The sequence below is a fragment of the Neodiprion lecontei genome, chromosome 4 (genome assembly GCF_021901455.1).
Source record: "Neodiprion lecontei isolate iyNeoLeco1 chromosome 4, iyNeoLeco1.1, whole genome shotgun sequence".
Taxonomy (NCBI): domain Eukaryota; kingdom Metazoa; phylum Arthropoda; class Insecta; order Hymenoptera; family Diprionidae; genus Neodiprion; species Neodiprion lecontei.
In genome coordinates this window covers 26,421,173-26,445,137 of record NC_060263.1, presented here as the reverse complement: position 1 = coordinate 26,445,137, position 23,965 = coordinate 26,421,173, and the positions used below count along the sequence as shown (strand labels likewise).

At 35.4% G+C, this 23,965-nt stretch overlaps 5 protein-coding genes across 7 annotated transcripts in view; 2 read left to right on the top strand and 3 right to left on the bottom strand.

The window, feature by feature from the left end:
* The first annotated feature begins 3,512 nt into the window (after positions 1–3,512).
* Positions 3,513–4,849, top strand: LOC107218599 (mitochondrial import inner membrane translocase subunit TIM14). Its single transcript, XM_015656519.2, has 3 exons — positions 3,513–3,782; positions 4,156–4,290; positions 4,492–4,849. The coding sequence occupies exons 1-3, from the start codon at positions 3,780–3,782 to the stop codon at positions 4,702–4,704; spliced, it is 351 nt and encodes a 116-aa protein (XP_015512005.1). The 5' UTR covers positions 3,513–3,779; the 3' UTR covers positions 4,705–4,849.
* A 535-nt stretch (positions 4,850–5,384) lies between these two features.
* Positions 5,385–10,189, bottom strand: LOC107218607 (growth hormone-regulated TBC protein 1-A). Of its 2 annotated transcripts, XM_015656529.2 has the most exons (8): positions 10,098–10,189; positions 9,601–9,802; positions 8,285–8,515; positions 7,770–7,930; positions 7,370–7,478; positions 6,977–7,162; positions 6,668–6,771; positions 5,385–5,444 (listed from the first exon to the last, which is right to left on the bottom strand). In XM_015656529.2, exons 1-8 carry the CDS (start codon positions 10,115–10,117, stop codon positions 5,435–5,437), a joined length of 1,023 nt encoding a protein of 340 aa, XP_015512015.2. In that variant the 5' UTR covers positions 10,118–10,189; the 3' UTR covers positions 5,385–5,434. The 2 variants fall into 2 exon arrangements, with proteins under 2 accessions (XP_015512015.2, XP_015512016.2); XM_015656530.2 differs by lacking the exon at positions 6,977–7,162.
* Positions 10,190–11,399: 1,210 nt separating this feature from the next.
* On the bottom strand, positions 11,400–19,052 carry LOC107218606. Its single transcript, XM_015656528.2, has 9 exons — positions 18,767–19,052; positions 18,123–18,425; positions 17,745–17,990; positions 17,363–17,586; positions 16,909–17,161; positions 16,556–16,768; positions 13,868–16,315; positions 13,521–13,639; positions 11,400–13,302 (listed from the first exon to the last, which is right to left on the bottom strand). Exons 1-9 carry the CDS (start codon positions 18,890–18,892, stop codon positions 12,171–12,173), a joined length of 5,064 nt encoding a protein of 1,687 aa, XP_015512014.1. The 5' UTR covers positions 18,893–19,052; the 3' UTR covers positions 11,400–12,170.
* A 392-nt stretch (positions 19,053–19,444) lies between these two features.
* On the top strand, positions 19,445–21,885 carry LOC124294193. Its single transcript, XM_046738608.1, has 3 exons — positions 19,445–19,587; positions 19,656–19,724; positions 19,876–21,885. Exons 1-3 carry the CDS (start codon positions 19,537–19,539, stop codon positions 20,800–20,802), a joined length of 1,047 nt encoding a protein of 348 aa, XP_046594564.1. The 5' UTR covers positions 19,445–19,536; the 3' UTR covers positions 20,803–21,885.
* Positions 21,865–23,965, bottom strand: part of LOC107218602 (extracellular sulfatase SULF-1 homolog) — an 86,586-nt gene continuing 84,485 nt past the window's right edge. The window contains exons 13-16 of one of the 2 annotated variants that reach the window (XM_015656523.2): positions 23,556–23,963; positions 23,021–23,212; positions 22,857–22,947; positions 21,865–22,701 (exon numbers count right to left, since the gene is read on the bottom strand). In XM_015656523.2, coding sequence (XP_015512009.2) covers positions 22,605–22,701; positions 22,857–22,947; positions 23,021–23,212; positions 23,556–23,963 — 788 coding nt within the window. In that variant the 3' untranslated portion in view covers positions 21,865–22,604. The remainder of the gene's footprint in view (positions 22,702–22,856; positions 22,948–23,020; positions 23,213–23,555; positions 23,964–23,965) is intronic. The other variant, XM_046738605.1, reaches the window with a different exon arrangement.

The following is a 23,965-nucleotide window of genomic DNA, read 5'->3' as shown; positions in this document are numbered from 1 at the left end:
GATTAATGTAATTAATTAATTAATTGATAATATAATAAATTGTACAAGATTATTCATAGCTACTGAATATGTGCTTGCACGAAAAATGAATTGAAATAATTTATTGTAACCGTGACAAGTTTGTAATATTTCAGATGAAATATAATTACAATTGCCATTAAATATTATAAGAATATTAATTAATTAATTAATAATATAATAAATTGCACAAGATTATTTATAGCTACTAAATATGTGCTTGCACGAAAAATGAATTGAAATAATTTATTGTAAACGTGACAAGTTTGTAATATTTCAGATGAAATATAATTACAATTGCCATCAAATATTATAAAAGTGTTTTACTCACCCAGCACAAATCCTCGTCCTCCTCGTCCTCCTCCTCGTCCACCTCCGACCACCTTCAACCACCTCAGGTTATACCTTGAATAGTAATAAATATTTTCAGTATAAGAACACATCGAAAATATTGTGTAAGGATTATTATAATTGAGTAATTGATTAAATAATTAATTAATAATATAATAAATTGTATAAGCTTATTCGTAGCAACTGAACTTGTGCTTGCACGAAAAATGAATTGAAATAATTTATTGTAAAGGTGACAAGTTTGTAATATTTCAGATGAAATATAATTACAGTTGCCATCAAATATTATAAGAATATTAGTTAATTAATTAATAATATAATAAATTGTATAAGATTATTCATAGCTACTAAATATGAGCTTGCACGAAAAATGAATTGAAATAATTTATTGTAAACGTGACAAGTTTGTAATATTTCAGATGAAATATAATTACAATTGCCATAAAATATTATAAAAGTGTTTTACTCACCGATCACAAATCCTCGTCCCCCTCCTCCTGAATCACCGAGATTACCCGCAACCACCCCTAACTACCTCCAACGAAAACCGCCAACCACCTCGAGTTATACCTCGAATACTAATAAATATTTTCAGCGTGAGAACAAATCAAAAATAATGTGTAAGGTTTGATATAATTTTTTCATCGACATATTTTACCAAAAAGATTATGAGAAGATTGTAAAGTTATAGGAATTTTATTAGCGGACTGACAGCTACTGAATTTGGGGTTGCGCGAAAAACGAATTGAAATAATTTATTGTAAACATGAACCAGGAACCACGGAGCGCTTATCCTGGAAGTCGAGAAATTTTATTAGCGGACTGACAGCTACCGAATTTGGGGTTGCGCGAAAAACGAATTGAAATAATTTATTGTAAACATGAACCAGGAACCACGGAGCGCTTATCCTGGAAGTCGAGAAATTTTATTAGCGGACTGACAGCTACCGAATATGGGCTTGCGCGAAAAACGAATTAAAATAATTTATTGTAAACATGAACCAGGAACCACGGAGCGCTTATCCTGGAAGTCGAGAAATTTTATTAGCGGACTGACAGCTACCGAATTTGGGGTTGCGCGAAAAACGAATTGAAATAATTTATTGTAAACATGAACCAGGAACCACGGAGCGCTTATCCTGGAAGTCGAGAAATTTTATTAGCGGACTGACAGCTACCGAATATGGGCTTGCGCGAAAAACGAATTAAAATAATTTATTGTAAACATGAACCAGGAACCACGGAGCGCTTATCCTGGAAGTCGAGAAATTTTATTAGCGGACTGACAGCTACTGAATATGGGCTTGCGCGAAAAACGAATTGAAATAATTTATTGTAAACATGAACCAGGAACCACGGAGCGCTCATCCTGGAAGTCGAGAAATTTTATTAGCGGACTGACAGCTACCGAATATGGGCTTGCGCGAAAAACGAATTGAAATAATTTATTGTAAACATGAACCAGGAACCACGGAGCGCTTATCCTGGAAGTCGAGAAATTTTATTAGCGGACTGGCAGCTACCGAATTTGGGGTTGCGCGAAAAACGAATTCAAATAATTTATTGTAAACATGAACCAGGAACCACGGAGCGCTTATCCTGGAAGTCGAGAAATTTTATTAGCGGACTGACAGCTACCGAATTTGGGGTTGCGCGAAAAACGAATTGAAATAATTTATTGTAAACATGAACCAGGAACCACGGAGCGCTTATCCTGGAAGTCGAGAAATTTTATTAGCGGACTGAAAGCTACTGAATATGGGCTTGCGCGAAAAACGAATTGAAATAATTTATTGTAAACATGAACCAGGAACCACGGAGCGCTTATCCTGGAAGTCGAGTTTCATCGCGTAGCGGACCCGAAGCGCGGGATCCGGGAGGTTGAGAACCCGGTACTCGAAATACGTAGCGGACCCGAAGCGCGGGATCCGGGAGGTTGAGAACCCGGTACTCGAAATTTGCGGAGCGCGACTCTCATGCGTCCGCTCTACTGCGCGGTTGTTTCCCGACTGAGGAATTCGGCTAGCTGATTTTGAATTGGTGACGTCACTTTCTGAACATCCGACATCTAAACTTTGGTTTCGAACTTTGATACTATGTATGATGATGTATGATGTATGATGTATGATGTATGATGTGTGATGATATGATATAATGTATGATGTATGATGTATGATGTACGATGATATGATATGATGTATAATGATTTTAGTTTTCACATTTCATACAAGAAATACGCACTTTATCTCTCCTGCCGATTCCAGACTCAAGCGGCCAGGCCCTTCGATGGTCAGCCGTTGACTGAAGATATATCCTTCAGTTAACGGGTCAGCTGATAACGCTGCCGTTCTGCGACAGTTGGACGATGAAAAATTTTGCTCTTATCTTTCAAATGTGTGTTAAAATACACTCGAAGTGTTAAGAAGCTTCGTTCTTTCTCTCCCTATCACCTTTTCAGGTCTTTCAATCACTACGCAGCGTTAAATACCGTCTCATATACGAAGCATCCATTTCATCTCGTTCAAAATCAGCGCATCCGTGATGTATTACAGTTACTTTGAATTTTTTTCCATCCGAATACTTTACGAAAAATAATTCTGTTTCTCTACCCAACGTAGATACTTCACTTGCGACTAGCTAAAACAGCGTTTCGATTCTATGCCTATGAAAATTCAAGATCGAGAGAGCAAATGAAAAGTTGTTGGAATAATTATGAATACTAATGTTATGGAATACATCGAGCGCGCGTCGAATAGAATACCATTCCGAAATGAATAATTCTAGTATTTTCATATTATAGACGTATTACTGTAGGTAATCTAGTTTGTCTCCTGGAAAATTATAAAATTTATCGTATGCATTACGTATTAATCGAGAATGGATCATTTATATTAATATCGTACATGGACCGCATATACATATGTACTTGTTGGTCTCTGCATCATTATTACATCTGATCTATCATTATTCATGATCTATGTATACATTCTTCTCTCGGGTACCTATACTTTAATTAAATCACCGGAAACTTTGTGCCTTGAAATCGACCTCAATTTTCTAGGCAGATTGTACTCCGCGGAGACCAGAGAAGAGGGAGAAGAGCAGTAGCCTATCACTTCCTCAGCCGTATAAACACGTATAAAGGACATAGTCGGCTTGGGCGCATTGCGCACGTCATGTCGTCGCGGCATTCTAACCTTAAATTTTAGATGAACACCTCTGCATTGCTACATATATTGCATTTATTGCAAACGCAAATTGCCTACTGTTATTTACATCCACGGGATGCTACATTGCAACCGTAAATTAGGTTAATTGTACTGCTAGGATTATAAGTGTATCCAAAACAGAATTTGTCCTAATTATTTCGTATTTTACCATACCCAAGATAAATATCAGGAGCTCGAAGAATGGTGAGAAAAGCAGAGATCATTTTCGAAATATAAAATTATCTTCAACTTTTCAAACACGCAGAATTTACATTTTCTGACAATCTTGAAATTGTCTTTTTATATTTATTGCGACTGTTTCATGATATCTAAATTTCATTTCAACACCAATTCTGTCCGAGCGTGAGCTAGACTTTCGAATATTCATGTATTGTATTAGTTTTGCTTATCGCAAATATTTACTCTATTGATTCTGCGTACTTAAAAGAAACCCTCTATTTGGATTTTGTCTTTTTTATCCAAACGAACATTTACATTTTATTAACATTAACTAGTCTTAGGTTCAAGACGACCCTACATTATATTGCGATCCAAAGTAACACAATTAATTTCACAGTCTACTACAGTGATCGTTGCGGGACTAGGGTTGGCTGCTGTTGGTTTTGCTGGACGTTACATTGTTAGAGCCATGCCGACGCTGTCCCAAAAGATGGCTGAGGCAGTTAAGGGCATGCCCAAACTCGACGCACAGGTAAGAATGAATTCATGTATGTTGTATAGCACATGAAGCACAATTTAACCTGAGGGTTTGAAAGATTGGATTTTGAGCAATGATGATGCTGCTCGATGTGGTTTCAATGATTCTGATCAATTTATTTGGCATTCTGAAAGTACTTGTACACAGAGATGTGAATTATCTAGATTTTCATTTTGGACTATGTTTATTTTTCAGTCACTTGCAAACAGTCGGTACTACAAAGGAGGATTTGAACCCAAAATGACGAAAAGAGAAGCCAGCCTTATCTTGGGAGTATCACCGACCGCCAGCAAGTCTAAAATTAAAGAACATTTTATGAAAGTTATGTCTGCCAATCATCCGGATCGAGGTGGTTCACCGTACTTAGCTGCTAAAATTAATGAAGCCAAGGATCTACTTGAAAAATAGTATTTTCAGTTATATAGCTATTAGTATTCTAATTAATTTCAAATAGTATCATTGAATGCAAACCAAATTTGAGCATACTATTTCAAATTGATTTGCGACTTATGTATAGATCAATTTAAATAGGAATAAATAATTATTTTTTGGACATTGAAGAACATTCCTTATTTCCCAATCTCATTAGAGGTTTCGAAAACGTCGTTGAATTATGAACAATAGTAGTATTTACAAATCAGGGTACTACATGTAGCGTAATGTAATGCCTTTATGCTTAGATTTTATTCGTCGATTTATTGCAGCAATAATTGTTCGGCAATTCGTGCTAAATTTTCGATATTATGGAACCTGTAAACCATAAAAATCATTTTCGTTAGAATTATAGAAAGTTGCTCACACATTTTTATCATAAAAAACGTCAAAGCAAATTTGATTGGACAAAGATTATCAAAAAGTATGATATACCAGTAGAGATGCTAATTAATAGAGCACCGTATTTTTTGCACTCATATACTTCAGCATTTAAACAGAATAATAAAATTATTTCTAAGTCAAGGAAGTACACAGAATGGTATATCTTACCTGTCGATGCCATCCATACAGTTTGAATCATTGTTTGTGAATTGTTTAATTGGGTATATTACAGGATTTTCGCTTCTGGTTTAACTCTCCAATGACAAATTGTATTGAGAAAAAATAAACGTTTACTATCCGGATAAGTGCCAAATCTCGTAACTCATCCTGCTCTACATGATAGAATTTAATTATTTTACTTTATATCCTAGTTGCACCATTGCACAACATCTCTAGGATGGTAATCGTTTAAAAAAAAAAAATTGAAACGTTAGTACATTGTAAAGTAATATTTATCACTCTATAGTGTAAATTGTCAGGATAAATTTTCTATATCTACATTTTACTCAAAATGAAGAGCTTTAGTGAAAGAGGTAATCACTTATTAAATTCTTATAGTTAGATGAAACAACTTAATATGCTCAACCTGAAAATTAGCCGAAAACACAGTAAAAGCCTAGTGTAGTGAAGAAGAAATAATAATTTATTTGTTCTTAATAACTTAAAATGTCGTGCAAATTTTTATTAAAATAAATATAATTCGGAAGATCACACACATTTTCATAATGCTTTTTAATGTTAATTATTCAAAGTTTACCTGCTATTAACTCGCAATACAGTTTGCAGAACTAAATGATAACATTGTACGTACGTACGTGTACTAAATACCTATCCCCGATTTGCTACTCTGCAAATTTTCAATGCATTCAAATAAAAAGTGTATTTATATGAATGAAAAGAGGAAATGGTGTTAGTTTGAATATCCTAGCCTATTTTTACGAAATTCAACATTCTAAACTAGTTGAGATTTAACAATATGCACAATAATACATCTATTAAAGAATAACTGATCACAAATCAGAAATGAGCAATAGATTCCATAGGTTTAATACAGATCTAATGTAGAGAAATATTGCTCTGTACTTGAGCCAAAATTTAACCTCACAAAATTATACAAAGCGTCATTCAATATAATAAAATGATACACAACACTCGTAATGGCCCTTGTCACTGATCTCAAGAGATTATTTGTTCTGTTTTTTATTTATAAATCATAATATGCTGATTCTAGGTAGAAATGACAACAACAAATAACTATATAATCAATAGATTATACGGCATTTAAACCGTTCCGTGTAGAGAAGAAGTAACTTTTGGGGTAATATTTGAATAATCAATGGTGACAGTAGTATTGAATCAGCATAGAATGATGAATGCTAGTAATACAGGTAGCTAAATTTGCATAACTATGTAAAAATGTCGAGTAAATGATTCAATTACAAAATTAATAGTTGTTACGTCTCGTGGATGATCATAATGGGATTAAAAAGTCCATGCTCTGATGCCATTCTGACTAGAATGAAAGCTGTGTAAAAATTTTCTCAATTTGTACTACCGCACAGTTTTAGTTTGCTTTTCTTCTGCTCGCTGTTGGGCCACCTTTGTTCGTAATTTTTCTATAGTATTGGCAGACAGCGATCCAGGTACTTTGAAAATACTCTGAAAAGATACAGAGTAAACGTAAAAATATTACTATCAGAAGTGAGGTTTTTAGGAATCAATATTTTTCGAAAAAGCAAACGATATGATCAACTGCTTATTATTTGCATTAATGTTATTGGAGAGGCAGAATAGAGGATAAAGGGGAGGGGATGACATATCTAAGAGCTGGTATTGAAATTGTAATAAAAAGATTGTCGTATACCTGCATAAAATCATGGCATCGAATAACGATGCTATCTTTTGTTATTTCTTTAAAACACTCGGCTAATGCTGTAAAATCCTGACAAGACAGCAAATTTTCTCGATTTCTTTTAATCAATGTCAGTGCTACTCGAAATATTATTTTACTACCTTCATAAAACAGACAATCCCATATTCTCAAGGTTGTCTGAAAATTGAATAGAAAAGTTTCTTTTTAAAAAATTTTTCTTTAAGCTAACAACGGTTTACATTCTATACAATTTTTCAGTTTATATTGTATAACTTGAGCCTGGTAGGCTCAAGTGAGGACCAACTCTGCATAACAGCAGGTTGGGAGCTACTGTTTGTAATAGCAATCACACTAATGTAATCCAAATAAATTAACTATACTGACCTCAATAGGCAGAACCTCTGCGAACAAACAGATAAACCACTTAGTTGTTATTACTGCCCAAGGTAACCCCAAGTTAGTCACGTGTTGATGTACATCCGGCATTTTTATCCTAGAAAATGATGAATTAATTATGAATGTTAAGGAATTGAACATGAGGATAAACGGTTAATTTTATCATTTAGTTGCTTGACAATTATAAGGAAGAAAATTATTCGAGTATAATGAAGATCCGAGTTTCTAGGAATTTCGTGCATGATATGAAAATGATCGTATTTTTTGCTACTTCTTATTATTCAATTACGGATTTAAGCGGAATATCGAACAGGAAAATATGATTGTTCAGCAAAGTACAAAGTGTAACGTGAGATTTTAATTGAAAGATATTAAGAAATGATTGTACCTTACTAGCTCTGACAGAACATCAATGTCTGTTAGGAGACCATCCATTGTAGGGGTGTAATACTCTGGTAATATTTTTTCTATTAATATTTTCAGTAACCAAAATGCTGTTTCTTCACTTTTTGTTACTAACAAAAGTAATCCTGCTATGTAATTCAAACCCTAACGAAAATTGCATTTTTTTTATAACATGTAATCACCTTGGGCAGATTATTTTATAGCTCTCATTACCCAGTATGTCTTAAATTAGCTTAACTCTATCAATTACTATATCTAGGTCATTCATGCACGAACAATTCTTACAATTACTGAATCAGACATTGACTTTGATTATTGAATCACGTTTTTGAGTATAAAAGACTTGTCATCACGGAACGATTTTTTTCTTTCAAGATGGAAAGGAGAAAATTATCAGACCATCTTCTGAATTATAATCATTAAATATATTCACTCCACAGTGACTCTTTTCAAAGTAATGAGTTCTGAGAAAAATAAGTAGCATCTACTTTTACTAACTTGACAATATCCAACTCTTTTGTTCTGATGCGCGAAAGCTAGCAAAACGTTGTAGAGCTGATGCTGTTGGTTTTCGATATTGTTGTAAAATATGTTGTCAGGAAATGTACGAGGCAGATCAGTCTTTATAATCTCGGCGACATCATGGCTATGATGTCCATCCAATAATCTCTGATATAAATCTGGAGATGCATTTTTCAATTCTTCAGCACCGCTGACAGTCAACCATACCTTTTCACGAAAAAAACGAATAAAATAAATAAAAGTTGTTTTATCAATCAGTTACGTCCCGACAATTTCCATGTAATATTTTTCATTAACAGTCATGTTTACATTGTAGAAACGTTTAAATATTTATTTACATCGTATTAAACAACATTCGTGTGATTTTCATTGTTGGGAGGATTTTTACCACAACTTCAACAGCTACATATTGTAATCAATGAACACCAATGATTTGATCAATTTTTTTCTTCAGATATAATCTTAAGCTGCTCATTGTATACAGGTAGATATTATTCTTCCACGCTCTCTCTTTGTGATTTGTTCAACCGTGACGCAATGTTTATACAGTGAGTAATAATGATTGCCAGGAATTCAATTTACCAATAATGCCAATTAATCTTTCAATCTTTTCTAATGAATCATTGATAACAAAGTAGAATAACATGCGGCATACTTAGAGACTTTATGTTTTCTTCAAAAAATTTTATACACTTAAATAAGTTTCAGTTACTTTGACGGTCTGAAAAATATGATTACGTGCTCACAGTTGTTTATAAAACATATAATAAAAACGTGACTGAAATATGAACTTAGTATGACAATTGATCTCTGGAAAATAAACTATTGAAAGATATAGGTATTTCGACAGAACTGATGTTCGGAAGAGAAAAATTTACTCCTTGCAAGGAACAGACGTTCTATTATTAAATTTGGATAGAAGTCTTGAATATTGTCAAATTCGTGCTAATGGAATATTTTAAAAATTCAATTGTTGAGCAATTTAGATATTTTCGAATTATTTATGATTTTGTACCAGAATTCAAATACGTCTGTTGAATATTTTTATTTATACTTGTGACTTGGCTCAATTTTATAATTGCCTTATACGACTTGATAAGAATCAGCTTTGACCACAGAATTATTTATTTATATCCAGTGGGTTATAAGAAACGTATAACATCGCTTGAAATAGAATATAACAAAAGAGTTAGAGTAGAGTTAGAGTAAAATAAACTCCGTAAGACGTGTTGATTTGATAAATCATTTGTAATATGAATTGAGGTGAATTAAATTGAAATAAGACTACTCACCATGCCCCGATGAACCCCTGGAATGCCCTTTCGAACATATCGCTTAACTGTGACGCTTCGTTGAAGAGATTTTCCTTCGCCTATGATGTCTGCCCATCTTTTAGCCCTTTTAGCCAAGACTTTCAGATATTCGGACATGAATTCCTCGTAAGTTTGGTAATCGAAGTTCTGCGGCCTCTCGAATCCATACTCGTCGACATTGCTATACGCAGATTAAAAGTAAAGAACAAGTGAATATATTAGAAAAAATCACACGACGCTCCTCTTTAAGTATTTATTATTCGAAAACGTGGTTTTGACGTTTTTGACAGTGCCGCGCAACGAAGTAGTGGGGTGTGAACGAACATAACCCCTCGAATGCAACAATAAACGCGTTTAAACGGGTCTTAATCATCAATATCGCATCATTATTGCGGTTAATAATAAGCACAAGTGTTATTCAAATCACGAGTAATGTTTTATTACGTGTAACAGTTCCGTGATCGAGCCGAGTTTACCTGAAACACGAACTGGCCATTCCAGTGCGGAGCGGACGATGCCATTTACAATTTTCGTAGTATACAATTACACGCTACCTTGCTAAGAATAATAATGATGATAATAATCGTTTCACACTCTCCAGCGCGAGGCGAAAACCTGCACTTTCGACAGGTCTCGATATCTCGCTAAATATAAATTTGTAGCGGTAAAAGACACGAAGCGTAAAAAAAAGTAATAGCAAATAGATAAATAAAAATCCGTACCTACTTATACTGTGCAATGAAGAAAAGAATTTTCGGAGAAAATCAATTAAGTATTTGAGACGAGTATTTATGTAGTTTATAATATGAATGAACTTCAAATTTTTTTCTACAAAGATATTGATGACGGTACTATTTATTATATTTTTATTTATATTTTCCATGGAAGACTATGTATATATATATATACATATACATTTATATGTATACGTATTCGATGAATAGTTACACTCACATCAATATGTTGTAAAGTATTTGCTCGGGGTTCATTTACCATTTAGGATATTTTTTAAGTTCATTGAATGCTAGTACTCGAGGAAGCACCTCGTAATTTTTTACAATTTTTAAATGCAACCTTTGCGTCAATGCTTGTTTTATTTCAAATTCGAATAATATTAATATGAAGTACCACTTATCTCCTGAAGTAGAAGCAACATTACGGAAACTAACGGTTGTAATACAACTTCTACTTTATTTCTAAAATTTTAATGTAATTCGAGCTATAATTTTACCAATGACGTTCAAACTGGTTTCAGTTGCCAATGTTCTGAAGTGTATTTCTTCATTGTCCAGTTTGACAATACCGATTTTGTTGCTGTAAGCTTCGACCGAATTACAGCTGATCTTATCTGTGTTGAAAGGTTTATGGAAAATTAGGATTCTGTTGTAGGTGTACTTTTATGCATGACACGTACGCAGTTTCAAAGATATACAGATTTTGAAGAAGGTGCAATTCTAGAAAGATTCAGTTGGAGGAATTTGAAAACATTTTATAAAATTATTCCATGGACTAAAATTCAGAAAATGTTGAAATATATTCTGATAAAGAACCCATTTGATATCGAAACCTCGATATATTCATAATGAACACACGTTGCATTTGTAAATGTACTATTAGAACCTTGGATATACCGATTTTATTAATTAGGAACGAAAACAATAGCTCTGATGATACTAGTAGTAGTAGTAATATTAATAATAATAAAAATAATAACAACAATAAAAAAATTATTATACTATAATTTTTTCTAATTATAATATATTAAAAATTACGTCCAGTAAGTACTTGATAGTAAATTTTTATCGCTAATTTTTTTTGACAAGTAAACATTACATATGAAAGATTGGATTACTACGAATATAAGTTTAAATGATAATAAGTACATTCCAATCTAGGTGAAACATATCCCTGTAGAAAAATTAAGAGTCAATTTCTTCATCCTAGGTCAGGTCAGAAAAAATCATTAATGTAGATGAAATAAAATATCTTGGGATTACTCCAGATTTTAGAATGTAATTGAATATTTTTTATGATTATGCTAACTGTAATCATGAATGGTGTAAGTAACCAATTTAAGATTTTATGGTTCGGGTGCAGAATTTTATGATGCTTGTAATTCGATATTTATATAAAAATATTTAATAAAATAATAAATTGACATGCTAAGACGCATCTTTCATGGATGCTTTACGTTTTATATTATAGTATCACGATTAGATTGTAGAAAATTACATGAACTCCTTGTCGAGTGTGGCTACGAATTGTATCGAAAGTAGTAGCATAAATTGATTCCATTCAACTATCTATTCTGATCTAAAAAAAATCCGATGTTGCATACAGAAATATCTGCAAGCAACAAAGACATGCTAAAAGTTCGATCGTTTGAACACGGGCATTCGAGACAAGATCTAACAAAGATCTTTCTCTACGCAATTTTTTCAAATTGTTTGCACTGCTTTCGACGTTGTATAACATCAATGGTATAAATTAATTGACAGGCAGTATTAGGTAAATAGTAATAATTAGTATTTTGTTAAGGCACAAGGTCATCAAGGCTCGTTTGATGACTTTTCACAAGTTGTTTTCTTAGTGGTCAGTGACAAGTTAGGCGCAGTTAAGCTATCGCTCTGATCTTGAGGACTAGCTCTGGAAGAGGTGGTAATTGATGAAATAGGTTTTTCACACGAACTATTTGAATTTTCGATGTTTGGAGTAGACGTTCTAGCTTTCAAAAGCAACGCACGTTCTGTACTTTTGTTAGCATCCCTAATAGAAATCGAGGAAACGTCGCTCAAGTTTGGCAGACAATTTATTTTAGATTCGTGATCTTTTTTCATCACAGGCGAAATCATTTTTCTTGACGGATTTACAGGGGTTGTATCGGAATTCGATGACGAACTAAGTGCGCTCGCCTCCCGGGTTTTTTTCAGCGTCGTTATGGCCCAACCAAGTCCTAATTTTTTCAATGCTGCTTCCATCTCTTCCGGCGATGAAGTGTATTTCAATATATCGGAGGTTGGTGTGCTGGTAATTTCAGAAATTCCGGATAGTCCAGAAAAACTATTCGAGCTTGTGGAAGTTATCTTATCTTTATCCAGCTGTGTAGATACTGATGTGACAGGTTGCCGTGACTCTTTTGGACGAAAAGGTGTTTCTGCTTCCACTGTCGGTATTTGAGCGTGAAAAATTAAGTTGCGCTTCTGCAATTCTAAGCTGATGTCGGGTATCGAACTTGAAGATTCTGGGGAACTATGATTTCTTAAAACAGTGTTGTCACTCTGCATTCCAGAGACTTCAGCAGTTTTCTGAGATGACTTTGTATCTAACTGTGGACACGTAGCTTCGCATTTATCTTGCGATTCAGGGGATCGCGACATACCTGAATCACGGATTGATATTTGTTTTACGCTTTGTGTTATCGGAGATGGCGTTGAACCTTTTGTAGGAGATTTAGAGGTCGAGGGCAAAGCCAAGGGTGATGACGCGTGGACTGGAGTCCGGCTCCAAATCGCTGAAGGACTCGTCGGCTTTCCTGCAGTATGTTGACAATTTTGAGACAGGTTCTTTCGACTCTTGTTACTACTAGGGCTTTTTGCACTTTTGTGACTTTTGCTTGCTGTATCTGGTGTGTCAAATTCTACTATGGTTGATAATTCGTGACCCGGGGATCCTGTTTGAATGCTGAAATAAAAAACGTAGGAGCCTGAGTCTACAACTAATGGACAAAAAAATTCAAAATATTTTACATAATTTACTATGAACATGAGGCACAAGACAAAACCTTGACTTATATAGTAAACAGCGCACGTATTAATTGCAGCATTACATTTCCGATAAACTTGCAGTTAGAAGCATTTTTCGGCAACAGTCGATCTACTAACACAATGCTCGGAAATTACCTGTGTGGTCCATATATTAAAGTGACTGGCGGCCTTGGTCGATGATTATCAGCGATGTTTGTAGTCATTCTTTGAACCTTAGGAATTCCTGCTAGCAGTGGAATAAAGTCCGAATCCTTCTGAAATTGCATACAGAAAAGAAAAATGTAATCTGAGTCATTGTGAAATCCTAGGCTACATTATTTGGTTATTGACAGATTCTAAAATTCATAAAGATGTTTGTTTATCTGGTAAGAAAATGAATTCTTTAATTCTTAATAGGTATATAAGAAAATGATGCACCAATTTTTTCCTCAACTGGAATACATGGGTTTTAAATTTAAAGTGAGTATAATCCCGATACCAACCTCTGATTTGCTGCCGGAGCTATGGAATGACTCAGCACAAGATCCTGAACAATCTTGTTTTTGTGAAGAAGTAGTTCCTTGTTTTTTTGGAGATGGTGATGTTTGTCTCTCAGGAGACGCTGCAGCCACATGTTGCAAAGGTGGAGATTGAATGCTTGTAAAGTTGCTATAGTCCAGTGTAGTTTCGGAAAAAAGATTATCTAAAGCTTTACTTTGTTCCAATATTTCCTTCGACAATCGTTCAACAACATCATCTTTTTGTCGAGGCGATTTCCTTCGAGCTGGTGAAATAGGCTGAGCAGCTGTCACCTCAAGGCTTGTCATTGGCTTTTGTGGTAAATTGAAATGTGACAAAGGTATATTCACACGCTCAGAGCTGATGATTCTGGGAATTCCCATCCTAGGTACTTCGCGCACTTCATTATTCACTGAAGAATGTGTTCCTGTTCCTACACTGCTTTGAAATGGAGAATTTTCATCAGTTTCTGTAGATACGCTAGGCTGAGTAGATGAAGTTTTCATCTTTGATGGCTGTTTTGAAAGTTTTTCAGTGGCAATTATTCGCTGTGATTCATTAAGTGTCTTCGCCAATTGACTGTGGATAGCTTCTATGCTATTTACTAGTTGACGAACGCTTTGTAAATCACCCGACATTGGCGGTGGTCCTGGAACTTGGAACATTGTGGATTCGTCGCTCTGTCCCCCGACGGAAAGCTCCATGCCTCTTTGTTCACTGCGAACTTTTTCAATCAGATCAGTTAATGACGCAATTCTGTCTGTGCACATACTCTGAAGGTCCTGATACTTTTTCAATATTTTCGGATAATTCTTTGATGAGCTGTAATTCTGAATATCCTGAATGTTGGAATGCGTTAATTTACACTGCGGATTTTTACACGCACAAATATCTGGCGATTTATTTAAATGTTCTGAAGAATCCAGTTTTTTCAACACATAATTGGACATCTCATTGGGAGTTGACTGCCGACCTGGGAATGTGAGTACCATGGTATTATCCGGTGATTGAGAAATTGTTGAATCAAAGAATTCAAGCACTCTGTGAATTTGCCTTGAATGAGGTGTGTTTGTTGGTAAATTAATTGTTCTTGGTGACGGAGTTCCTGGTGATGAGACTGGGCTTATCCCCCTTTTTTTCGATCTCGTCGCCGCGAGTTCCGAGCTTTCTAATATTTCTAAAATTGGAGTACTATTATTTCTAACACTGCGATACGACGCAGGGGTTGGCGGTGGTGGGCTCCTATACGAAGTTGAAGTGTCCGAAGAATCTCTCGTTTTCGTGTGTTTCGTCGGTACAGGAGTTCTCTCTTGTGACGTTTCTATTAAAGTATCTTTGGAACTTTCAGTACTCGCATCCCTAGACATCTGACTACTAGGTGGCGGATTGATTTTCACTTTTATTCCACCTTTATCCAACTGTATTTTTACTTTTTTGTTGTTAATCTTGATTGGCTGTACATTAGAAATGTTGGACCTTGGAGTGCCTTGTTTTGACACTGGGGCAGACTTGGATAGTTTCTTTACAGGAGTCGAAATTTTACCCCCAGGCACTAAGCGAGGCTTAGAAATTACTCTCGGTGAATTTCGCCGCGAGAGTCTTAAATGGCTTCTCTTTTTCCTGGGCGTTACTTTGATATGCTTTTTCTTGATATCAATGACAATTCCAGTTTCTGTTGAATCCGAAGATCCGCTGTTACTTTTGGTTACAGCAATATCTTCCTTGAGTAAAGTATCGTAAGATTTTAGCTCATCTCCATTTTCTCGACTAGTTGAGTTGTTGCTGCTACTGCGCTGACCATTAATCAATTCAACTTGCACACTTTTATCCAGTGCTTCACCTCTATCATCTAACGTTGACGTTTGCACTGCTATTTCAATTTTCTTGGGAGGTGCTGATACTTTCTTTTTTCCTTTTTTCAATTTATTTTTATCAATTTCATCGCAACTTGACAAATTAACTACTTTAATTTCAGGAACCGGAGACGGTTGTACCTTTTTCTTAGGTGCAACCGTTTGCGTCGATGTATTTTCGGTGAACAACGGTTTTACACTGGCGCTAAAAATATTGTCAGGTAAATTGGCTCCAAATTCTTTCAATAGGAGCCTCTTTTGTCGCTCCACTTTGCGAAGCATTTCCAAAATTTGTTCGTCACGAGACATCTCGTTCTTTTTCTCCTGATCTTCTTCAGAATCTTTCAAAGGTTCAAGGAATGGAGGTTCGTGCCACACAGCACCGTGAGTGTTTTCCACATTATTCTGTTCATTAATAGGTGGAATTGTCACTACTCGCTCGACAGGGGTTGAAAGGTTGCTTTCCTCTGTCCGTGTAAAACCATCCTGAGCAATTGTTTCAAACGCGAAATCCATATCTTTTTGACGTTTGGCAAGGAGCTCTTGACGTCGCATTGGATTCACATAGATATCTTTAACCTAATTAAAAAACCAAAGGATAGATGTCAGTTAGATTTTTATGATGACAATTTCGTTTCAGCTTTTATGCAAAGGCAAAGTGGTGGTGAAAATATTCAAACATCACAGTTAATAACTATTTGAGTTATGCTTGGATAATAACTTTGTTTTCAACAAATTAAATAATGTTTAACCAGATAAGTGTACCTAATTCTGGTTAATTGCAAGACCTTTCATCCAGGAATCTAATAAATAACTTACCGGAGGACCATCAATTTGGCTGGCCTTAAGTTTGCGTTCCTCGCGTGATAGGTGATCTAGATTGTGCAGTAAATTTTCATAATCCCGGCGTACTCTCTCGCGCAATATTGCATCGTTCCCACGACGCTGAGCATGGCGTCGTCGATTTTCAGCTAAACAACTATTAGCATTCTCTGAATCAGTGACCGCACGTGCCAACTGTTCCGCATTTGGCTGCAAATATTTATTGTTCGATAACATTATTTGTATAAATGATTCAAAATGAAGATTTGTTTTCCAGTAATCTTGTGATAACGAGTAATTGAATGAAACTAAATTATGAAATGAAGTAGATTCTGATATAAGATGCAAACCTCGCCATTTATGTTTATTCTTTCAACAACACCGAACGGTTTATCATAAACATTTCTCTGCCTTGTATTATGATCATAGAGTTGGACTTTGCTAGAAGCTGCTGATGTCGTATGTCTCGGGGTTTTTTTAGACACCATTTGGTCTATGGCACCATCAGAAAAGTATGAGGAATCATCACTCAGTGTGGTCGGACTGCTGCTAGTACTGCTAATAGAACTGGTGGAATCCGGTTTATAGTCTTGAGGGTTGTAGCTTGAATGAAATTTGTATACTATAAGATTGATATACTTGAATGTTACTAGACTCAAATGACGCTATTTGAGGAAGGATGTGCACCCTTATTGATAACAAATTCGAATTGACGTAAACGAGAAATGTAAATTACGATTGCGTAAATTTTCGGTTTTTACTGTGATAATCTATGCTAGAAAATATGCAAAATGATAATAGAACCTTGCCACTTTATTAGCTTTGGAAGGGGAATTTAAAGTTGGTAAATTTTTTCTAGGTTTCTGATCATCAGACTCGCAACCAGTTATCACACGTGGAAAATCCGATATATTAGTGACTGTTTTATTCGTTGAGCGTTTTGATTCGATTTCCGCCTTATGCATTGGTACTCTAGATGGACCCGGTTGTGGTTCTGTCCTTTTTGCTTTTGGATTGCTCACAACAACCTGTAAATGAATTGAACCAAGTATTATTATCGTGATGTCTTTCTGGTATTATAACAGAGTCACCTAATTTAGGCTACTTTTTGCTGTGAAAAAACCCACAATATTAGCATATCGTTCTTGTGAGACTGTAAATTTATGGAATGTGCCAATAGTCGAACCTGAACATCTGACGATTGAACGACTACTTTGGGAACTGATGTCTGAAACCTATTGACTTTTTTGTCAGGTTTTTTTTTGGGACTTGTTCGAACTGTGTTTTCATTGCCCGACGAGTCCGAATCTTGATCAGAATCATTTTTGGTGCATGATTTTTTCGGTAAATTAGCCACCATAGAAGCTCGTGCATTTTCCATCTCTCGTACTTGTCGTTGCCTCTCGTGTAGTGCAGTATGGTCATCATCCACCTGAAAATATGGTATTAGATAAATACATTCAGTAAGGTAATAGTTATTTTAAATGCAGTAACTGAAGAAGGTGTTAACGTAAGACTTGACAACTCTGAGGTACTACGTTATTTGAACATTAATAAAATTTACCTGAGTTGAATCTTTCAAGCGTTGTCGTGCTTCTCTTCCTCTTTCTGCGGCTATGAGTCTATTTTTTTTTCGTTCAGTCTCCAATAGTGTTTCCACATCTGGCTGAAGTGCAGCGGAAGCATGTGCACGGCCTATGTCCTCCATATCTTCTTGGTACTTCCTTTGAAGATCCATGATTTTTTGATCGTGCATTTGTCGGAGTTCTGAGCGACCATCTTTTTCCAACTGTGTGAGCTGTGCCTTGGACACATTTTTGGCACGTTCCAGAAGTCTGTTTGATATTTCTTTCGACTGTTGCCTAACCTGGAGACCAAGCAATAATAAATAATAATTTACCGATCAACTAAATTGTGTGTCAAATGTCATTGTATCAAGTAGAGGGAGGTGAACACGATTTAAATATCGTCGGGGATGGGTAGATAAAAGATTGTATTGCTGTTAGCTGAAAATTGAAATTTTTCGTCAATTTAAAAGAACAATGTAACTACTCAAAATCAGATTCTCGTTGTTATTCAGGGCGAAGATATAAAATCGATTATCTACGAATAGCTCAATGGTAATGAAGAAGAATTAGTGACCTAATAAGAACAATTTCCTTAAGGAATTTAAATAAGAAGAATTACAAAATTGATGAGGGAACACACCTGTTCCAGCCGTAACTTTCTTCGCCTGTCACGTTCGTTTTTTTTAATTTGATCTAAATCCGACAGAACCATTCTTCCACGGCGAATGCTAACCGGGTTTCCGTTTACAGTCACATTTATTGACATCACACAACTCACAATGAACTGCGTCAAGTGATTTGATATAAATAAATCTTTCGACCTGTTGAGGGATCTCGATACTCAAATTGTAAATGACAACACAACGGCTCTTCACGTGTCAGGCCAATCAGACGCCTTCATCCGAAGCCACTGAACTCGATTACTGTGGACGGAAATATGAGAAATGCAGAGGGCTGATCGTAATAAAAACTTTGTAGCGATCGAGTTGAACGGACCTTCCATTGTTCGATCGGTAAGAATGGGCGCAAGCGATGTCTGTATTACCGACACTCGTCGATCATCAGAAGCGGTGGTAGCAGCAGAGAGAAACCTGTAGCAGCCCCCTGACACACGGTGCTAAAAGTGGTTCGCAAAATGTCTCTCTATTCTGCCGCCAATTTCCACCACTAGTGGCGCTAGTAGTTACCTGACGAGCTCGCGCGCGGTCAGTGAGGGCAGCGAGCGTGTCAGAAGTCTACTACTAGCGCCACGTAGAGGAACTAAAGACGGGGAAGACGCGTACTATTTTTTAGTATACGAGCAGTGGTGAGTATCAAGGGGCTGGTTGGTAGGTCTATAGTTGGGAGCAACATGTGCCATGTTTCCGTGGCCATGGTCAAGTTGTTCAACCGTCAACAATCAACACCAATATGGTACAGGAACTAAACGTTCTGCAATGTTATTCCTGCAAAATGTTTCAGGTACAACACCTTGTGACTATTTTGTTCTATTTGAAAATGCAGTTATTACATCGAAGTACAAATTTCAGGTTCATATCGTCAAAAAAGCGAAGAAATGGCAATGCAAGATATGCAACGAGATGCAATCTATACAACATGTAATGTTAATTCACTTCTTATCAGTCGTATTACTCATTGAGATAATTCAGTCTATTAATTTTATCATTCACAGTGTTGCGTTGCATATAAAGATTATTTTCTTTTCTTTGCACTTGACCTAAATCAACCACTAGTGCATACATTTTTCAGGTTTATTATAAAGGTTCTGGTCAAGACTGTCGTCTTCAAGTTCAACACTTAAATTTGATGAAAAATACTGAAAATCGGAGAAAGTTTGACATGTCGGATGTATCAAGTGAAACGGAAGTTAAGGAAAAACTTATGACAGAAAGACCTACCCCACATAGTAAATGGACTAAATATCTTGTAGAAACTGCAGAAAAACCTTGTGAAACAGATTTAACTAATGATAACGAAACATTAATTGGTAACGATTTAGATGATGAAGAACAAGTAGTATCGTTCCTTTTTGCTAACAATAAAATGAAAACTTCAATTTCGACAAGGTCACAAGACCGAAACACAAACTTTTCCATTTTAAGAAATAGAACTGAAAATAACGAAAACGAAGAATTGCTGGAAGGCAGTATCGCGTTGAGCGCTAATACTTATATACGGAATGAGACTAATGGCAACATAGAATTAACGGATCATTTCAAACCGGTATCATTAATAGAGCAAAGCGCTAGTGGCAGTCAAAATTATTTTGGTCTGAATGAAACCAGTAATATACCGCAAACCCATGCGAAAAGAAAGTTCTGTCCTCAAAATGGCATACATGATGAATATGAGTCTAGGAATGAAAACAAGATTGGGTTGAATTTTCGTTTACCTCAACCTGCAGATATGACTTTTAAGCGGTTGAAAATGGCAGATGATGTTCCATTTCAAAAAGGAAATCTTCGTAATGTAGTGGAACCACCCAGCTCTAAGTGCAAGGAAATTTTTGAAAAATCAGTTAAAAATAACTCAATTATTAAAAAAGATAAACTACTGTTGAAAGAAAGAAACTGCAGTCTTAATGCAAACCAGCCACAAGTTCCTAAATACGGGATTAAAAAAAAATCATTCTTTGAGACAAATTCTGATGACTTTGACGATATTCTTGATTTTTAGTTACCGTAAATATAGTTTCACAATAAAGTAGAATACAAAGTATAATTTTGAGACGAACGATTGACAGTAATAGATTGCTTCAAAGGGATTTTTATACTTTTATTTGAAATATATAGATGTTTACGTGTTAAAGCCAGGCTATAAAATGATAGTTGTTACAAGTTTCTAACAAAAAAGAAAAAAAGAAACAACTCAAAAGCGTTCAATTATTGGTTTCAATGGTTAAACTATTTTCACAGAGAAATGGGTTATTATTCTACAATTCCTATTAGAAATATAAATTACAGATTTTTTAGCCGTCTATGTATGTATGGTATGTGTATATATGCCGGTCTTGAGCCTTAATTTGTTAACTGGTACCATACGTTGCGTAATTATCATTAATAATCAGTTAGCAGGTGGAGGACCCGCTTCGTTATTAACTTATTTATAATGGCACATAGAATGTCATAAATATTTTTGTATGATAAATTTATCGTGCGAGAGGTATCAGTTGCGAATATTCCAAGGTCAAGAGAATTTCAATTGAAAATCATAAAAGCTGGTTAACCAAATAGATTTTATTACTTGCATAAAAATAAAACTACGGCCAAACCGAGCTCGTGATCAATCATATGGCAGTTATAATATAATTTAAATAATTCGAAAAATTCAATGAACTTTCGAATCAAGTTTTGAAATCAATTGAAAATCCTAGTCAGATATAATATATATATATACAGTCTTATTATAGAGTTACAATACACATATTTATTTTCTAGTTTATGGGAAAGTGGGTAATAATATATCGTATAAGGATGCATATTTACTTTTCCATCGAATAATATCTCTGTAAAATTACAAAAGTATAATGATTGTTCGAAATGCTTCTGGCAGTGCGTCATGACAGAGAAATTTCCTTTCATGCCGCTTTGAAGAACGGATCATTGGAAGAGTTGATCAAAATTTCAAGAATTAGATATGGCAGCGTACAGTATAAACAACGTTACGTGTTTTTTCAAAGGTAACGTTTTATCACTCGCATTTTGTGACGGTAGAATTATCGATAAATACATTTTTTTAAATTAAATTCGTTCATAACTAGACTGTTTGAAAAATGTGAAAAGACAGAGGAAAAATCGATGGTACGACAGTTTGGTTTCGTTGTGTGCTTAAGCCTTGACAGTCGTAATATATGTATTAATTACAAGTTATAAGATATAATTATTATAAATATTAGATATTTACTTAATAACAGGGATTTATTACAGGTATACGGATACAATAATGTATGCATATATCTACGGTTATAGGGAAATTATCACTGTCGTATCATTCGGACGTAATTCGTTAACATAATTCATTAATTAAAATTCATAACAGCGTACGTATTACCGCATCAAACGGATTCTTAGTTTGCTACCAAATCAATGCGTATTTCATACTTTCATGACTCTATTGTTTTAAAATACAATGCAAATGTGTAACTTACGTTTTTGCTATGGATCTATTGAGCATTGTATATTGTGTAAACGTTTATAATTTACCGTCTGAGTAGCGATTAACTGAATTAAACGTTATTTATCCAACCATAAATCACGTATGCGGCAAGTAAAATTGGGTGGATCCATGGCCCCAAAAAATTTTGCAAAACTAGGACTGTTTCGACCGAACCATTCGCTAAACTTTACTATAATTATTACACAGCTGTATGAATTTATCGTCGTCAGACAATAGTGGAATAAAGAAATGTCTTTGCCCGAATGGTTGGATACAGAGACTGAAGAAATGAGACAAAATACAGGAATTAATTCACAATGGAACTAGTATTGATGCCGATGACGCCGCAAATTTATTGTTGCTAATTCTTCGTGGTGCCGCCATCCGCTTTGCCAACTTCTGCTGCGTCTTTTCCACGGGCTGAAACGGAATTTTTTTTTTTTTTTCCTGTTCCGTTAAATTGGATTCTAATGTATTCAGCTGATTTTTTTTTATTTCAAACAAATTAAATCTACTTCGACATAGGAAATTGTAGTGGTAGTAAAAAATATATTTTATTAAATAAATGAACTCACTTTGGTAACTTTTTGCGTTTTTTGTTAAGGTGACCGCCCAACTCACTTTCCCGGATAATTTGTAACGCTGATGGCACAAATATGTCTGCAGCTAACCCATAAAAAATATCGAATAAACTAAGGTAATTATTTACCGGAACGTGGCTTTGAAATGTACTTCTTACCAAAAGCATTGCTGTATTTTCTTTTACTGGCATATCTCTGATGCTGCTGCGTTTGGGGAACGTTATCCTTAGCGCTACCCACCGTGCAATCACGCGTCCCTCGGCAACCTTTCAGATGTTCTAATTGGTCATGAAGGTAAGACCTCTCCGCAGATGTCAGTGTTGAAATTCTATTCCACTGTTCGAACGGGTCTGTAAAAGATATTGGTAATAAAAATATGGCGCTGTAATAAGTGGTGGGAAAAAAATTTATTACTCTAACAACTCTCCCATATTTAATTTTAAAAGACCTCTTCCGTAGTATTTTTTACAGTATATCAATTCATTGTGAGATAACTAAAGCCTCACAGCTTGCACTGAGTTATCTGTACTCTTATATTCCCCTAATTGACCTGAAACAATATGTTCCGATCACCAAGTTCTCGGCACCATATTGCTTAGACATATAAAAATAGTTTTCAACGTTCACGATCACTGTGACTGTGATGTATTTTACTTTAGGTTGAGCGTTGTAAAACAAGCCGAAAATTCTTACCAACTCTTAAATTGTAAAAAGTTACCAGTCCTGTGGTAAATTCGCAGTAGAGGAAATTGTGGGTGACGTTTATCGTACGGACACACGAGTAGGTATTGTTGTTTGCGTTCATGCAGAAACAGAATGGCCCCGATGTCCACATGGGTGCCGTTCGCCAGTGATCGTTGTCGTGTTCAAAGCAGTTCATTTTCTCGCTCAAACACTCCTTCTCAAGTTTCGCCTTCTTCCTAAGCTTGCGTTCCTTCTTCCTGAGTCGTTCTTCCTTCAATTTTCTTCGCTCTTCTTTCGCAACTTCTTTCTCATCCCGTTTTGGATACAAGTCAGGTTCGCAGTAACACTTGTGCCTTGCTTCCAATGGATTGTTCAGCATCGGTGGAAGTCGCCCGTTTTTGTTTGTTGTAGTAATGCCT

Coding starts and splice junctions, on each gene's coding strand:
- LOC107218599 (XM_015656519.2), top strand. Junction 4,291..4,491: donor TGCCCAAACTCGACGCACAG/GTAAGAATGAAT, acceptor TTTATTTTTCAG/TCACTTGCAAACAGTCGGTA.
- LOC107218607 (XM_015656529.2), bottom strand. CDS start 10,117: ATGGCCAGTTCGTGTTTCAG. Junction 9,803..10,097: donor ATGGCCAGTTCGTGTTTCAG/GTAAACTCGGCT, acceptor ATCTGCGTATAG/CAATGTCGACGAGTATGGAT. Junction 7,931..8,284: donor AAAGAGTTGGATATTGTCAA/GTTAGTAAAAGT, acceptor AATTTTCGTTAG/GGTTTGAATTACATAGCAGG.
- LOC107218606 (XM_015656528.2), bottom strand. CDS start 18,892: ATGTCAATAAATGTGACTGTAAACGGAAACCCGGTTAGCATTCGCCGT. Junction 18,426..18,766: donor GAAAGTTACGGCTGGAACAG/GTGTGTTCCCTC, acceptor CTTGGTCTCCAG/GTTAGGCAACAGTCGAAAGA. Junction 16,316..16,555: donor GCCAAATTGATGGTCCTCCG/GTAAGTTATTTA, acceptor TTTTTTAATTAG/GTTAAAGATATCTATGTGAA.
- LOC124294193 (XM_046738608.1), top strand. CDS start 19,537: ATGGTACAGGAACTAAACGTTCTGCAATGTTATTCCTGCAAAATGTTT. Junction 19,588..19,655: donor ATTCCTGCAAAATGTTTCAG/GTACAACACCTT, acceptor TACAAATTTCAG/GTTCATATCGTCAAAAAAGC. Junction 19,725..19,875: donor AGATGCAATCTATACAACAT/GTAATGTTAATT, acceptor TACATTTTTCAG/GTTTATTATAAAGGTTCTGG.